The sequence below is a fragment of the Lactuca virosa genome, chromosome 4, assembly GCF_052849685.1.
Source record: "Lactuca virosa cultivar CGN04683 chromosome 4, Lactuca_virosa_CGN04683_v6, whole genome shotgun sequence".
NCBI classification, from domain to species: domain Eukaryota; kingdom Viridiplantae; phylum Streptophyta; class Magnoliopsida; order Asterales; family Asteraceae; genus Lactuca; species Lactuca virosa.
Genome location: NC_136429.1, coordinates 133,947,117 through 133,964,042, shown reverse-complemented (window position 1 = coordinate 133,964,042; position 16,926 = coordinate 133,947,117). Strand labels below are relative to the sequence as shown.

Sequence of the window (16,926 nt, the reverse complement as noted above, 5' to 3'; positions counted from 1 at the left end):
AATGGGTAGTATGAGGGTGGGGGAGGGGTAGGTTGGGACGAAGTGGTGCCGGGGGTTTGGTTGGAAGAGGGAGAGGAAAAAGTGGTTTCGGTGGGAGCGGAGATTGATGTGGTTGGTGGGTGGAAGAAGAGAGGAGAGGGTTCTGTTTCAAGGAAAGAGTAATTGTGTGGTGGGTTTAGTGTGTGAGATGCATAAGGAAAAGAAGTTTCATCAAAGGTTACATGTCGGGAGAGAATGACTTTACCCGTGGACATGTCAAGGCATCTATATCCTCGGTATTGGGCTGGGTAACCTAGAAAAAGACAAGGTGTAGACCGAGGTGCTAGTTTGTGTTTGCGGGTGGCGGTTAGGTTGGGAAAGCAGGCACAACCAAAGGTTCGTAGGTGGTTGTAAGTTGGATGTTTGAGGTAGAGGACGGAGGTAGGAGTTCGGTTGTCAAGTAATGGAGTAGGACGTATGTTGTGCAAGTAGGTAGCAGTATGAAGGGCCTCGACCCAAAAGGAAGGTGGTAAAGAAGCATGGGTAAGTAAGGACAACATGATTTCGTTTATGCGACGGATCATTCGTTCTGCTGTGCCATTTTGTTGAGAGGTGTGTGGGCACGAGAAGCAAATGTGAAGACCGGTGGTGGAAGCAAAATTATGGAAGTGGTGATTGTCGAATTCACCGCCCTTGTCACATTGGAAAGTTTTGAGGGTGATATTGAATTGAGTGTGGATATATTTGCAGAAGGCTTTGATTTTGGGAAAAGTTTCTGATTTGTATTTTAAGGGAAACACCCATGTAAAATGGCTGAAATCGTCAATGATGATGAGGTAGTATTTAAAATTAGTTTTGCTGTGGATGGGTGAGGTCCAAAGGTCAGTGTGAACTAGATCAAATGGTTTGAGAGTGAAAGATGTGGAGTGTTTGAATGGTAGGCGTTTGTGTTTAGCAAGTTGGCAAGAATGACAAACTGATAAACGATCATTTTTATTGCAAGAAATATTTTTATTTTGACTAATAAAATTTATTACATGATGACCCGGATGACCGAGTCTAAAATGCCAAAGAGGCGAACTAGAAGAAACATAAAAGGATGAAGCTGTAGTGTTGACTTGTTTGGTGAAGGGGTAGAGATTGTCGGAACTTTCGTGTCTAGAGAGGTGCTTCTTGGTCTTGTAATCCTTTATAGAAAAACCAAAGGAGTCAAATTCAACAGAAAATGAATTATCATGACAAAATTTACGAACAGATATAAGATCTTTAACGGTATGAGGTGTGTGGAGTATATCTTTCAGATGAATAGGTTTGGATGGATGGGGTAATGTTGTATGACCTGATCCAATAACTGGTACTTGATTTCCATTTGCCACAAACACATATTTAATAGAAGACAAACTATGGACCGAGATTTTACCTTCGTTGGCTGTGAGATGAGATGTAGATCCGGTGTCCATGTACCAATCATTTTCTTGGTCCAGAGTCATAGCTAAAAAGGCAGCCCCGAGTTCTGAATGTTCAAGTGGGTTTACTTCTGTAAGATTGGCTTCAGCTAGTGGTTGCCGTGGTTGCTGCTGGGCAGAAGAGGTAGGCCAGGGAGAAGCCCATCCAGCTTGAGTGGGATATGGACAAGGTGGTGGTGAAGCCCAATATGGGTGGGCCCAGAATGGTGGTGGGTATCCGGCCCAGGTAGGGCGTGTTTGATTGGACATAGGGCTTCTGCGATTATTTGACTGGGTTTGTGTTGGCCGACCAGAAGACGTATAACCAGGTCGAGAAGGAGATGCAGATACAGGTGCTCGACGATTTGTGTTGCGTTGCTGGTTAGGGCGGCCTCTGTTTCCAGATTCGCCACGTCGGAAATTAGAGTTTGCTGGTGGGTTGTGTTCAACAGCAGCAACGATCTCTGTGGATGAGTGTGAGTCTCGAGCACGTTGTCGCTGGGTTTCAAGTTGAAGCATGGAGCACGTGGTATCCCATGGAGGTAGGGTCTGATTGATGTAGGCGCCGACTGTGTCAAATTCAGATGGCAACCCGCGGATAAGTTGAAGAACCAAACGTTTCTCGTTGACAGGGCAATCGACGTCATTTAGTTGACTTGCCAGATCTTTGAGACGTTGGCAATAAGCTTCAAGGGACGACATTGCTCGAAGGGTAAGGTTTGTGAACTCGTGTTCAAGAGCAGCAGCACGAGATCCTTTGTTGTTGAGGAAGATATTCTGAATTTTGAACCAGGCTTCATATGCTGTAGAGTCCGGTTCAAGTACTCGCGCAAGGAGATCATCTGAAATCGTTCCATAAATCCATTGGAGGACGATGGCATCAATCTCTGACCAGTTTTCATAGGTCGGGTCAGTCTTGGATGGAGGGTCGGAACCATCGATATGGGCAAGGACTCTGTAACCTCTAGCATGAAGTTTGAACAAGCGAACCCATGAAGAGTATGATACCTTGGTACCATCAAGGGTGCGGATCTTGTTCTGTATGTTCGTGACCGTGTAGACGGGATGGAGGGCTTTGACAGGAGTTGGGTCTTGTTTGTCTGACATCGTGAATAGAGAGGATGATCAGAAACAAAGTAAAGATGTCCAGCTGTAGCTGCGATGGCAGGGAGAGATTTTGGGGTAAGGAGCACTTGGCTCTGATACCATATAATTACAAAAGAATCGATGCCTTTCACTGATAAAGGAGGGGATTAAATACCCAATGTACAGAGAGATTACAGGAGGAAATTGGGGAAAATCTAGGCTAAATAAGGAAGTAGTAATCTACATTAATTACACAGTAAATATAAGATCGGAAATATACAGAAGGTGTATATTTTGGTTAATAGGTATATGGATTAATGGATATATAGATAAAAAAAATTTAAATGTGGTGGGATGTCAAGTCCACCAAGCAAATTACACCCTTTGTTTGCAAATAAAACGTAATATAATGGTAAAAAGGGGTATCGATCCTCGGGGAAATGGTTGTATTCAATCACCAATGCAATCTAAAAGAACTATTGTAAATAAACTAACTAACTACAATTAAACTAAAAGGGGGGGGGGGTGTTATGATTGCTTGAAAACTAAAAGACTTGAATAACTAAAGACTTGCAATTAAGCAAGATAGTGAGATGCTCAAATGTTGGGAACAATTGGTCAACCAAGGCAATTCAACACAATGAACATTTGTGTGCTTATCATTAGGATCCAACATGAAGCTTATCATTCATCCCAAATTGGTTATAGCAATCATGAAGCATGATATGCCAAGATTCCTCTTAGGTAGTATGGAGGTTGGGGAAGCCCACAACACACCTTCTTAATCAAGATCAAGGGTTTAATTGAAGCAATTGAACCCAAAAAGTTAATTAGCCTTAAGAGAGAAGGAATCCCCAATTCCTAGAGGATGTCAATGCTTACACGTCCATAAAGGAGCTATGATTCATAAACTAGAGATGATTTTTACCATCATAAAGCCCTTGTTCTAAGTTAATTCAATGATTCGATGCAAAACCAAAGAAATAAACCAACAATAGCTCATTCAAGTGCCAAGCTCATGATCAAAGCATTAAACAAGCATAAGAAATATGATCTAGAACCATAAACATAAGATAATTGATAATCTAGCATGAATCCTTCAAAAACCCACAAACATTCAAAGGTTTTAACCAAAGTTAACCAATATAAAGAGTTTAACCACTCATGGCAATAGAACAACAATCACAAAAGTCTAATTGCATAAAGAAACTACCAAAAATCTTGGAAAGATGAAGAGAAATGAGTCTTCAGCTTCAAAAATCGCCTCTCTCAGCTCTCCAATGGTGTCAAATCAAAGTTATGGCTGCTAGATCTGATCCCCCAAGGTTATGGCAAGCCAAATGACCAAAATGCCCAAAATGGGCAGTTGCACGGGTACCCGCGCGACGAAAATTCCACCCGCACAAATGTTGTTGTGATGCTATTGGTCCTTCATTCCACCACTCCACCCTTCCACTACCAAAGATTCCTTTGGTCCCCTCTATATCCATGAGATTTAAATCAACCAATCATCTTTTAGCTTCAAATATGGATGCTCCAAACCCAAATTAGTTATCCATGATCCATCTTCACAAGTCCACTTCATCCAAGCCTTCAATTCTTTAAGGCCCAATTCTTCTCTTATCGATCCGCCAAGCCCAATAGCGCCTCGAGAACCCACAAATCCGTCTTCACTGTAATCCACAATCGCAATAAGCTCCAAAACCCTGCAGAATTCCTCATGCAGCATAAAAAGCACCCGGTACGATCCATACTAAAGAAAATAAAGAATATACAATGCAATACTAATAAAAAGAGCTAAAAAATCTAAAATAAACTAATAAAAATAAGGAAATAAAATAAGCTATCAAATCACCCCAAGCTTAAACCTAACTTGTCCTCAAGTTAGAACAAGACTAAAATGAGCTCGGGATGAGCTAAACTAAAAAGGAAAAAGAAAGGTACCATAGAACTTGGTCAACATCAGTCAACATGGTCAGAATTAGTCCTTCATGGACCCTACGCATCTTCAAAATGTTCCCCGCTTTACAGCCATAAACCACATTCTCAACCACTTGATGGGCGAATAGATCACGGCTGGATGTAGTCGCGGTGTGCAAGACAAAGGAAACAGAGATGCGCCCAGTGGGGGCACTTTAAATCACCAATGCAGATCATAATGCACGAAGGAAAGGCGCCTCTTCACACACTATGATTCCTACATTTGTCAGGCTAAAGTGTATAGTACGAAATAGGGCTTTGCAGCGCGGCCTCCGGGCAAACATCCGGTTTCAGAGGTTTCTCCCTTGTACTGTCCTTTACAGTCTACTGTCTCATCGTCAAGGCCTTTTCTCACCAAAAATCAAAAAAATTAAATAAAATAATAAAAAATTCTACTTAACCTAAACTTAAACCTAACAGCTTAAATCTTCAATCTTGAACTTCTGTTATTTGGTCTTCAGCCTCTTTGTTGTTTGATATTCAACCCTTTTTTTTTGAACTAAAGCCTTGAACTTGGATTCTTGTTCTTCTTTTTGTGTTGCTCTTTTTCTTCATTTTTTTCTTCTTTGATTTTGTTGCTTTTCTTTAATTTTTTTTTTTCACTTTTCCAATTTCTTCATTTTTTTTGTGTTTTCTTCTTTGAAGGTCTAAGGAATTTCACCATGTAACATAGGATGGAGGCTAACATGAACACCTAATGATCATTGACAATGTGCCAAGATCAACTAAAAATGGTGGGGAATGACTCAAAAAATGGGTGTTATCGAAAAGACTTGGTCCCAAAAAATGTGAATTGGGGGACCCACTTCAAAGTTCATCAAGCACCTCAATGCAAGGTGTGATAAACAAAATCTATCTAACTATCTACTCTAGACTCCTAAAAAAAATAACCTATCTTAAAAAGGTGGTAAGAATCTAACTAAGTAAGGCTCGGACGAGACTCGGGAGTACTATGGGGTACTCCCCCCAAAACCAAGATGCGAGTCTTCAATATCTTCAATGTACCTTACCGGGCTAATCTTTGCTCGCACACATCGGTTTGACCAACCACATCCCTCCGCACCTAGACCCAATCAAGCTACCTGCATCTGACCCCCACACAAGCGGTCTTAAAATGGTCTGTGAGGCTCAAAACGTGTCCCACTTATCAAATACAAGGAATTCCATATCAAGACCCGGGACCAATCTATGATTCAATACTTATGACTCGGTGCTCTGGTACCTGTTAAGATGAGAAGACAAGAGAGAACAAAAATGCATGAACTTAAACTAGAATGCATCTAAAAAGTATGAAAATTAGAAAAGAAAGAAACAAAATATGCAATATTTTTGAAATTTTTATGCAATTTTTATGAATGACCTAAATGAGTTACTCTAAATGCAACTATATACAACCTAAATGCAATAAAAATAAAAATATAAGAATACCTCACCCCAAGCTTAAAATTAAGCATTGTCCTCAATGCTTAGGATGAGAGTAAGGAAGGATCATACCAGGATCAAGGTGGAGGAGGCCCACGAGGGGGGTAACCGTCGTCGGGCCGAAAATGATACCAAAGATCCTCCATATAGTTGTTGGCGCGGGCTTGCTGCTCCTCGATGCGGCGAATGGCCGCTGTATTCCGATTGCCCTGGAGGCGCAAGGAAGCAAGCTGACTGTAGATATCAAGAGGAAACTCATGTTCGGGATCGGGATCATTGTGCTGCGGTTGAGAGTGGTACTCATGTTGTGGCTCAAAATGTGCTCCCGAAGGCTGACCATAAAGGGGTGGTGGCAATTGTTGGATCGGGAGGTCATAATGGTCTTCGGTTTCAAATGGACTACCAGCATTGGAATGGTCGACCTGCATTTCATCATCATCGTCTAACTCGCCAGGTAAGAACCAAGTTTCAGGGTCGCTGGTGGAAAAGGCGGAGATGCTAGGGTTAGGTAAGATGTAAACTGGGTCTTTTACATGATTGAGCCAAGAATAATGGTTAGGACGGGTAGGATGAGGTGTCAATAATTCCATCCGGGTGAGAGTGATGTAGTCAAGGAGATAGAGAGGTGGGTCATCCACTGGCACATACTCAGACTCGGGAAATTGAAGGCCCACACCCAAACCAATTAGGGTAATGAGACCTTCAATGCAAATGTCGCCAGTGGTCTTCATGCGAATGCTGTCACATTTATCCAGAAAAAAGGTGGTGAAACCGGGCAAAGACCAACGCCGATGGCTCATGCAATAGAGGAAATAGAGCTCGACTGTGTTGATTTGTCCCGGCTCGTGACGGGCAAAGATGGAAGTTGAGAGGATCCGGTGGGCAATTCTCCAACAAGGATGGATGATGTAAGTATCTTTTTGTCGACTTGGATTAAAGTTTGGAAGACTTGTGATTTGAGTCCAAAACTCTATTTTGGGCGAGCTCTTGAATTGAGTCCATTGATAGCTATAGATGTCGGTGTTGTAGTTATCGTATGTGCCCATGATAGTGTTTAGGGTGTCGTATGTGAGTCGGTGCTGTCGACCCTGGAGTTTAAATGTGAGCACCCCTGCCGTGTCATCCCGTGCATAAGTGGAAAGGAACTCTAGTGTGGGTTGTTTGTATGTACGCGCGGAAAGAGCGAGGAACTCGTGCCAACCGATGTTGAAGAACAGCTGTTTCAGGCAATCGTCAAGGCCAAGGTACGTCATTGAGTCTTGGTGGTAAAATTTGGTGGCTCGAATTGCACGTTTTTGGAGGTTTGACTTGAATTGTTTGATTTGCGCGCTAGTGAGGACAAGGTTGCCCTCACGATCGGTATTCTCGGTTGACGCTTTTTGTGTGGATCGTGAGGATGAAGCCGCACGGGAAGAACCATGAGAGGCGTGAATGGTTTTGTCCCTTGCCATTGTACCTGTTAATAAACCTAGCAAACACAAAAACTTGGCCAAAATTATCCCTCAAACTCGCCTCACACCAATCCAAACAAACTAAATAATAAGAATATAAACCGGGCAAATATTCCAAATTTGCAATTTGGTACAATTCAATGCAATTCGATCAATTCAAAGCAAACTAAGTCCAATTCAAATCAATCTAATGCATAGCACAAGCTAATTGGAATTAGAAGTTGAATGCAATAAAATTAAAGAAATGTACCGAATTCGTGTGTTGAAACCCAAAAAGAAATTCGCTAAAATCGCAGCCCAAGCTTGAAGTTGACCCGAAAGATTGAATCTTTTGAATCTCCGGTGAGAAACAAAAATTTTGAAATTTTTGGTCAAAACGAGTGGCGGCGGCCGGCGGCGGCGACAGACGGCGGCCGGCGGCGGAGCGTGGATTCCGGCGACGAGATTGTCCCGAATTAAAAGTAGATCGGTGTGTGGTGGAGTGTTTGGTTAATAATGCCCGAAGAAATTTTGGATTTGACTGAGATTTGGCTTCGGAATCGGGTTTTGAATGATTTTCCGGCGAGGGGATAATGGTGGCTGCGGTTGGCTGTTCTCGGAGTTAAAAGGGTGGGGTTTAGTCGGAATTAGGTGGGGAATGTGGTGGTGGGGGAGCACCGGCGAAGGGAGCAGCGGTGAGTTTCGCTTTTCCGACGACGAGAGTTGGACGAGATCGGGCTGCCGACGGTTGCTGGAGGGAAGCGCTGGCCGGCGGAACTTGCTGGACGGAGGCGCTGACCGATGGCGCTGATTGATTGCGGCGGCGACAGACGGGATCGTCGGTGGTGCAGGGGGGTTTCGTTGACGGGAGGCAAAAGGGGGGGGGGAAGGGGTCAGACGGGTTAAGTGGGGGTATAAGGTGGGGTTAAGGAAGAATGGGTCGGGTTTTCGGGTCGGAAGCGGGTGTGGATCGGACTGGAGCGGGTCGGGGGCGGTCTTCCGGGTGCAGTTATAAGGGGGGGGGGGGGGGGTCGCGCAACTTGAAAGCGGAATTTTCTTCTTAGCCGCGCAAACATCTGCGAGGGTGGATTTCGGTTGCGCTCAACTCACAGTTTGCATCCCATGTTGGTGCAATTTGGAACTCGGAACTTGCGCGGCTGGGGGTCGGTCACGCAGAGGTTGCGCGGGTACCCTCGCAAAAGTCAAATTTTTTTGAATTTTTCAAACTTCACCAAAATCACTGGAAGACTTCTATATGCTTATTTTTAGGCCAACTTCAAGTTTAGAAACACCCAAAACTTCAAGCGGAGATTATTTATTCACAATGCATTTATTTAACATCTTTGCCAAGACATAGCCCCGTCTCCGTCAATCTTCGTAATTCGGGTTTTCCAATGTTACTTTGTCGAATTCTCCCGTGTCGAAGCCTTCATAGAACGGTTTCAAGCGGTGCCCATTCACTTTGAATATTTGATTTGTGTCCAAACTCTTTATTTCAACCGCACCGTGATCAAACACTTTTATAACAATAAAAGGTCCGTGCCATCGAGATCGCAGCTTTCCCGGGAATAGCTTTAAGCGTGAATGATAAAGAAGGACTTTTTGGCCCGGAATAAAATGCTTACGAGTGATGTGTTTGTCGTGAAACGCTTTGGTCTTATCTTTGTAGATGCTTGCATTTTCATAAGACTCGTTCCTCAACTCCTCGATTTCTTGAAGTTGCATTTTTCGGTGCTTTCCACTTTCTTCAAGATTGAAATTGCACTTTTTAACCGCCCAATATGCCTTGTGTTCCAATTCCACCGGTAAATGACAAGACTTTCCATAGACGAGGCGGAATGGAGACATACCAATTGGAGTTTTGTAGGCGGTCCGATACGCCCACAATGCATCTTCTAACTTCAAGCTCCAATCTTTTCGTGTAGTGTTGACCGTCTTCTCGAGAATTTGTTTGACTTCTCGATTTGACACTTCGGCTTGGCCGTTTGTTGGTGGATGATAAGCGGTCGATATCCGGTGTGTGACACCATATCTCTTTGTCATGGCTTCCATCATTTTATTGCAAAAATGAGTGCCCCTATCACTCACCAAAGCTCTTGGTACACCATATCTTGCGAAAATGTTGGACTTCAAGAAGTTAATTACCGTTTTAGAATCATCATGCCTTGTTGCCTTTGCTTCCACCCACTTTGAGACGTAATCAACCGCCAAGAGTATATAAGTATATCCAAAAGAAACGGGGAAGGGGCCCATGAAATCGATTCCCCATACATCAAAGATCTCACAAATGAGGATGGGATTTTGAATCATTTCGTTTTTCATGGATATGGTGCCCATTCTTTGACATCTATCACAACTCTTGCAAAATAGATAAGTATCTCTTGACATTGTTGGCCAATAGAGTCCACATTCGACCACCTTTCGCATGGTTTTGTTTTGACCAAAATGTCCTCCGCATGCATACTCATGGCAAAACTTCAAGATAGACTCGACCTCATTTTAGTGAACACACCTCCGTATTAGTTGATCCGGACAATGCTTCCAAAGATAAGGGTCGTCCCATACGTAGTATTTGGAATCACTCTTTAACTTGGCCTTTTGGTGCTTGCTAAACGCGTGGGGAATTTCTTTCGTAACCAAGTAATTCACAATATCCGCATACCATGGAATAGTGTTTGAAATGTAGAGGAGGTGTTCATCCGGGAATTCATCAAGGATGGGAGAAGAAGATTCACCAATATTCAACCGACTTAAGTGGTCCGCAACTAGATTTTCGGCACCACTTTTGTCCTTTATCTCAAGATCGAATTCTTGTAAAAGAAGAATCCACCGAATCAACCGTGGTTTGGCATCTTTATTGGTCATGAGATACTTCAATGCGGCATGGTCGGAGTATACAATCACTTTTGTCCCGAGAAGGTATTGCCGGAATTTCTCCAAGGCGAATACAATGGCTAGAAGTTCCTTCTCGGTGGTTGAGTAATTGGCTTGAGCATTATCCAAGGTTTTAGAGGCATAGTAGATGACATGTGATGCTTTGCCTTCCTTTTGACCTAAGACCGCTCCAATTGCAAAATTGCTTGCATCACACATTATTTCAAAGGGAAGCACCCAATTTGGAGGTTGGATTATTGGAGCGGAAGTGAGCAAGGCTTTGAGTTTATCAAAGGCTTCTTGACATGCAACATTGAAGTCAAAATCAACATCTTTTTGGAGAAGGAGGCACATTGGACGCGTAATCTTCGATAAATCTTCTATAGAATCCCGCATGGCCCAAGAAAGATCTTACTTCTCTAACACATGTTGGGTAAGGGAGGGTTTGGATGACATCAATTTTGGCTTTATCAACTTCAATTCCCCTTTTGGAGACAATATGACCCAAGATGATGCCTTGATTGACCATAAAGTGACACTTCTCAAAGTTTAACACCAACTTTTTCTCAATACATCTTTTCAAAATCTTTTCAAGATTATTCAAGCATTCATCAAACGAATTGCCATACACTGTGAAGTCATCCATGAATACTTCAATGATATTCTCAACATACTCGGAGAAAATGCTCACCATGCATCTTTGGAATGTGGCGGGGGCATTGCATAATCCAAATGGCATCCGCTTATAAGTAAACGTGCCAAAAGGGCATGTGAAGGTTGTCTTGTCTTGATCTTCGGGGGCAATGGGTATTTGATGAAAACTCGAGTATCCATCGAGACAAAAATAGTGTGACTTACCCGCCAATCTCTCGAGCATTTGGTCGATGAAAGGAAGACGAAAGTGATATTTTCTTGTGCTTGAATTCAACTTTCGATAATCAATGCATACCCTCCATCCATTTTGAACTCGAGTGGGTACCATTATCCCTTTGTTATTCTCAACAACCGTGATTCCCGTTTTCTTGGGAACCACTTGAACCGGACTAACCCACTTTGAGTCGGAAATCGGGTAAATCATATCAGCATCAAGGAGTTTGATTATCTCTTTCTTGACAACTTCCATCATGGGAGGATTTAATCGTCTTTGAGCTTCCCTCCTAGGCTTACAATCGTCTTCCATGAGTATCTTGTGAGTGCATACATTAGGGCTTATTCCCTTAATGTCTGCTATTGTCCACCCCATGGCCTCTTTATGATCTTTCAAGACTTCAATCAATTGGTTTTCTTCAAAGTCTTTTAATTGAGAAGAGATGATCACCGATAGAGTTTCATCTTGACCTAGATAAGCATATTTCAAATGGCTAGGTAAGACTTTCAATTCAAGTGTGGGTGGGTGGATTATGGAAGGTGGCATTTTGTTTGGAGAATGAGATAAGGCAACTTGAGAAACATCCTTTTTTGTTGAGTTGTTAAGTTCTAAAGTCTTCACAATCTCTTCAACTTCGGAGTCCAATGTATACATGTCCAATGTTTTCTTCAAACTTTCAACATCAAAACTCATGTTGAGCACCATCTTCAAAAGATCCCCATGTGATAACTCGAATAATTCTTGGGTGATTGGTTCAATCACATCAACCCGATATAAAGGAGAAATGTTGCTAGGGTATCTCATGGCTTCAAAGATGTTGAAATGAATGATCTCTCCATCAAATTCCATTGTGATCTTCCCATTATGGACATCAATAATTGTGTGAGCGGTATTCATGAAAGGTCTTCCAAGAAGGATCATAGATGACTTGGAAGGGGTCTTCTCTTCAAGGTCAATGACATAGAAGTCCGCGGGAAATACTAGTTGATTGACTTGAACTAGTACATCCTCCAACACGCCTCTTGGAAATACACTTGACTTGTCCGCTAATTGAATGATGACTCCGGTTTCTTCCAAAGGTCCAACATTAAGAGATTGAAAAACCGAGTAAGGCATTACATTGATTGAGGCTCCAAGACCTAACATGGCACTTTCAACATGTAAGTCACCAATGGTACAAGGAATAGCAAACATGCCCGGATCCTTTGCATTTGGGTGGAAGCTTCTTTTGGATAACCGCGGACACATTGGCATTGACTTGGATCTTTTCATTCGCCTTAAACTTCCTCTTATTAGTGCACAAATCCTTAAGAAATTAGGCATAGCGCGGAATTTGCTCTATGGCATCCAATAGTGAAATGTTGATTTGAACTTTGCGGAAAGTCTCAAGAAATTCTTTTTCTTCCTCTTGTTTCTTTGAGGAAGCCAACCGAGATGGGAAAGGTGGTGGTATGACCAATGGCTTGATGTTCTTGTTGGAAGAGTCGGGTTGATCAATGTTTGGAACAACCGGTTCCTTTGGAGGAACTACAACCTTCGGGGGATCAACAATGATAACTTCATCTTCTTCTTCTCTTGAAACTCTTTTGGGGTTGCTTTCTCCAAGGGTTTTCCCACTTCTTAAGGTTATGGCACTCACATTGGGATTCTTCTCGGTTTGAGATGGAAGTTTTCCCATTTGTTCCATCTTGTTGAGAGCGGTGGCCAAGTCTCCAATTTGTGCTTGAATGTTTGAGAAAGTGTTCTTGGTCTCTTGTTGAAATTGGGTTTGGCTTTGAGCAAGAGAAGTGACAAGTTTTTGAAGGCTCATTTGGTGGGTACCACTTGATTGGCCTTGTTGATGAGGTTGTTGGTAATTTGGAGGGAGGTGAGATGTTTGTGGATATGGAGGTTTTTGTGATGGATATTGCGGATGTTGAGGTCTCATCAAAATGTTTGGTGGATTTTGCTTTGGTGGGTATGGATTGTTTGGGTTATTCCTCCAATTTGGGTTGAAATTGTTTTGAAATCCCGTGGGTCTTGGTTGACCTTGATATCCGCCCATTGCATTCACATCCTCCGGTTCACTTCCAAGTATGGGGCATTTATCTGTATAATTCCCCGTCATGGCACAAATACCGCATACCATCAATTGTTGACCACTTCCCACCACCATTTGACTTAGCACATTAGTCAAATCCAAGAGCTTTGATTCCAAGTGTTGAGTGTTGCTAACTTCACCAACCACTTGTGGAGAATTTCTCTTCATTTCATTCCGAGTCCCAAAGTTCCTTTGATTTTGAGAAATGGTTCCAAAAAGTGATCTTATCTCTTGAGGGGTTTTGTTGAAGATGTCACCACCACTTGAAGCATCAATCATCCTTCGATCTTTTTCATTCATACCCTCATAAAATTGTTGAAGAAGTAGTTGTTCGGGAATGTTGTGTTGAGGACAACTTGTACATAAGTTGTTGAATCGCTCCCAAAAATCATGAAAAGTCTCATTCTCCCCTTGACGAATCCCCAAAATGTCACTTCTTTGGCTTGAAATTCGGGAGGTGGGATAGAACTTGCTATTGAAGGCCTTGAGTAACTCTTCCCATGTGTGGATAGATCTCGGTGGTAAGTTGAATAACCACTCTCTAGCTTTATCTTCCAAGGTGAGCGGGAAGGCGGTTAGCTTGAAATCATCCAATGTCACATTTTCGGGCAACATGCTAACACATATCATGTGAAAGGACTTCAAATGCCTTTGAGGATCTTCTCTATCCAAACCATGGAACTTGGTGAGTTGATGTATGAAACTTGACTTCAATTCAATCCCTCGGCGGTTTGCGGGATAAACAATACCAAGAGGTGTGTGAGTAACATCTGTCTTCATCATTTGTCGAAGTGTCAACTCTTGAGGGGGGTTGGGTGGATTGGGGTTATTGGGATAATGTTGCAAGTAATTGGGTGGTTGTTGGTAAGGTGGGTATGGGTAGTGTTGGGGATTGTAGATCGGTGGTGGATAAGGTTGGTAGTTAGGGTATTGGTTGTAGGGAGGTTGTTGTTGGGGGTACATTGGGTTTTGATACATTGGAGGGTGTTGGTAATTGGGTTGATTTGGGTAATGTACTCGTTGTTGAACTTGAAAAGCATTGTTTTGAGGTTGGTTGTTTTGGTGGAATTGTTGGTTTTGTGGTTGTTGATAATTGGGTTGGTTTTGAGGAGGGGCTTGATTCCAAGGTGGCATATCAATGAGAGGTTCTTGTTGTTGTCTTGGTTGTTGGGGTGGTGTATTGGCATCTTGATTGTTTGGGTTGGGATTGTGAGGTGGAGTGTGATTCATGGCTATGTAGTTTTCAAACGGAATATCTTCAAAGGAATGACCAACAATTGGAGAACTCGGCTCGGTGTCGGTATCACTTGAAGTATGAACTTGATCTTCTATGTTGATTAGTGGAGAAGATGAAGAAGCTTGAACTAGTTGTTGTTGCTTTGCTTGTTTAGCTAACTTTTTCAACCTTTTTGCTTCTTTTTCAATTTCCGGATTGTAGAGTAGTTCACCGGTTCTTGTAGACCTAGGCATAAACAATCAAATAACAATAACCAAGTTCCCCGGCAACGGCGCCAAAACTTGGTGGGATGTCAAGTCCACCAAGCAAATTACACCCTTTGTTTGCAAATAAAACGTAATATAATGGTAAAAAGGGGTATCGATCCTCGGGGAAATGGTTGTATTCAATCACCAATGCAATCTAAAAGAACTATTGTAAATAAACTAACTAACTACAATTAAACTAAAAGGGGGGGTGTTATGATTGCTTGAAAACTAAAAGACTTGAATAACTAAAGACTTGCAATTAAGCAAGATAGTGAGATGCTCAAATGTTGGGAACAATTGGTTAACCAAGGCAATTCAACACAATGAACATTTGTGTGCTTATCATTAGGATCCAACATGAAGCTTATCATTCATTCCAAATTGGTTATAGCAATCATGAAGCATGATATGCCAAGATTCCTCTTAGGTAGTATGGAGGTTGGGGAAGCCCACAACACACCTTCTTAATCAAGATCAAGGGTTGAATTGAAGCAATTGAACCCAAGAAGTTAATTAGCCTTAAGAGAGAAGGAATCCCCAATTCCTAGAGGATGTCAATGCTTACACATCCATAAAGGAGCTATGATTCATAAACTAGAGATGATTTTTACCATCATAAAGCCCTTGTTCTAAGTTAATTCAATGATTCAATGCAAAACCAAAGAAATAAACCAACAATAGCTCATTCAAGTGCCAAGCTCATGATCAAAGCATTAAACAAGCATAAGAAATATGATCTAGAACCATAAACATAAGATAATTGATAATCTAGCATGAATCCTTCAAAAACCCACAAAAATTTAAAGGTTTTAACCAAAGTTAACCAATATAAAGAGTTTAGCCACTCATGGCAATAGAACAACAATCACAAAAGTCTCATTGCATAAAGAAACTACCAAAAATCTTGGAAAGATGAAGAGAAATGAGTCTTGAGCTTCAAAAATCGCCTCTCTCGGCTCTCCAATGGTGTCAAATCAAAGTTATGGCTGTTAGATCTGATCCCCCAAGGTTATGGCAAGCCAAATGACCAAAATGCCCAAAATGGGCAGTTGTGCGGGTACCCGCGCGACGAAAATTCCACCCGCGCAAATGTTGCTGTGATGCTATTGGTCCTTCATTCCACCACTCCACCCTTCCACTACCAAAGATTCCTTTGGTCCCCTCCATATCCATGAGATTTAAATCAACCAATTATCTTTTAGCTTCAAATGTGGATGCTCCAAACCCAAATTAATTATCCATGATCCATCTTCACAAGTCCACTTCATCCAAGCCTTCAATTCTTTAAGGCCCAATTCTTCTCTTATCGATCCGCCAAGCCCAATAGCGCCTCGAGAGCCCACAAATCCGTCTTCACTGTAATCCACAATCGCAATAAGCTCCAAAACCCTGCAAAATTCCTCATGCAACATAAAAAGCACCCGGTACGATCCATACTAAAGAAAATAAAGAATATACAATGCAATACTAATAAAAAGAGCTAAAAAATCTAAAATAAACTAATAAAAATAAGGAAATAAAATAAGCTATCAAAATGAAGTTCTTCATTGATATGTTAATAGTCAAAATAGTGTTGGTTATCGTATAATTTGGAGACTGCTTTACAAATACTTAGGTTTCATGGTGGTTTCTACTGTATAAAATTATGTATATGTTAACAAATACAATGCAAAATTCTGGGTCATAATGAGCAGATCAGGCCAGATGCAAGTTGAATGAAGACATCCTCACGACAAGGAATTGTGAGGCCACCCATTGGATGATCATAACCAAATTCCTCCACTGATTGACGTAGCAGATCTTGGAATGAAAGCTGGTCTAATAACGATAAAGGAACAACAAATCGTCTTTTTTCTTGATCACCAACATAAACTGCAAAATGTCCTTTGGGGATGATTTCTACAGATGATGATGATGAGCGGCTTCCATTGGAGAATGATCGACCGAGAACCTTTTTGGCCTGAATGATTTGAGGCATACGAATGGCCATTTTTATATGAAGGCTACGGTCTCTTTCTTCTGAAAGGATTTCTTTTATGTGAAAGATGCAATGATGGATTTTGGGAGGAGTTGTGCTTCATATTATCCCAATTGTATCCATTTTATAGGTGTATGAAGATTTCAATGAAGATCGATTAATAGTAGGAATTTCAAAGAAGAGATGGTGACACATTCTACCAAAAAGAAAAATCACATGATTTTGTCTTCCAACTTGTTATTGCCCCAAAGAATTATATATGTACAATGAAGTATGCAACAAAATTTCAGTGTAATACT

At 41.8% G+C, this 16,926-nt stretch overlaps 1 protein-coding gene across 1 annotated transcript; it reads right to left on the bottom strand.

The window, feature by feature from the left end:
• Positions 1 to 16,330: 16,330 nt before the first annotated feature.
• Positions 16,331 to 16,639, bottom strand: LOC145105068 (auxin-responsive protein SAUR21-like). The gene has a single exon (XM_079042204.1). The coding sequence runs from the start codon at positions 16,637 to 16,639 to the stop codon at positions 16,331 to 16,333; it is 309 nt and encodes a 102-aa protein (XP_078898330.1).
• Between the last annotated feature and the right edge of the window lie 287 nt (positions 16,640 to 16,926).

Coding starts and splice junctions, on each gene's coding strand:
- LOC145105068 (XM_079042204.1), bottom strand. CDS start 16,639: ATGGCCATTCGTATGCCTCAAATCATTCAGGCCAAAAAGGTTCTCGGT.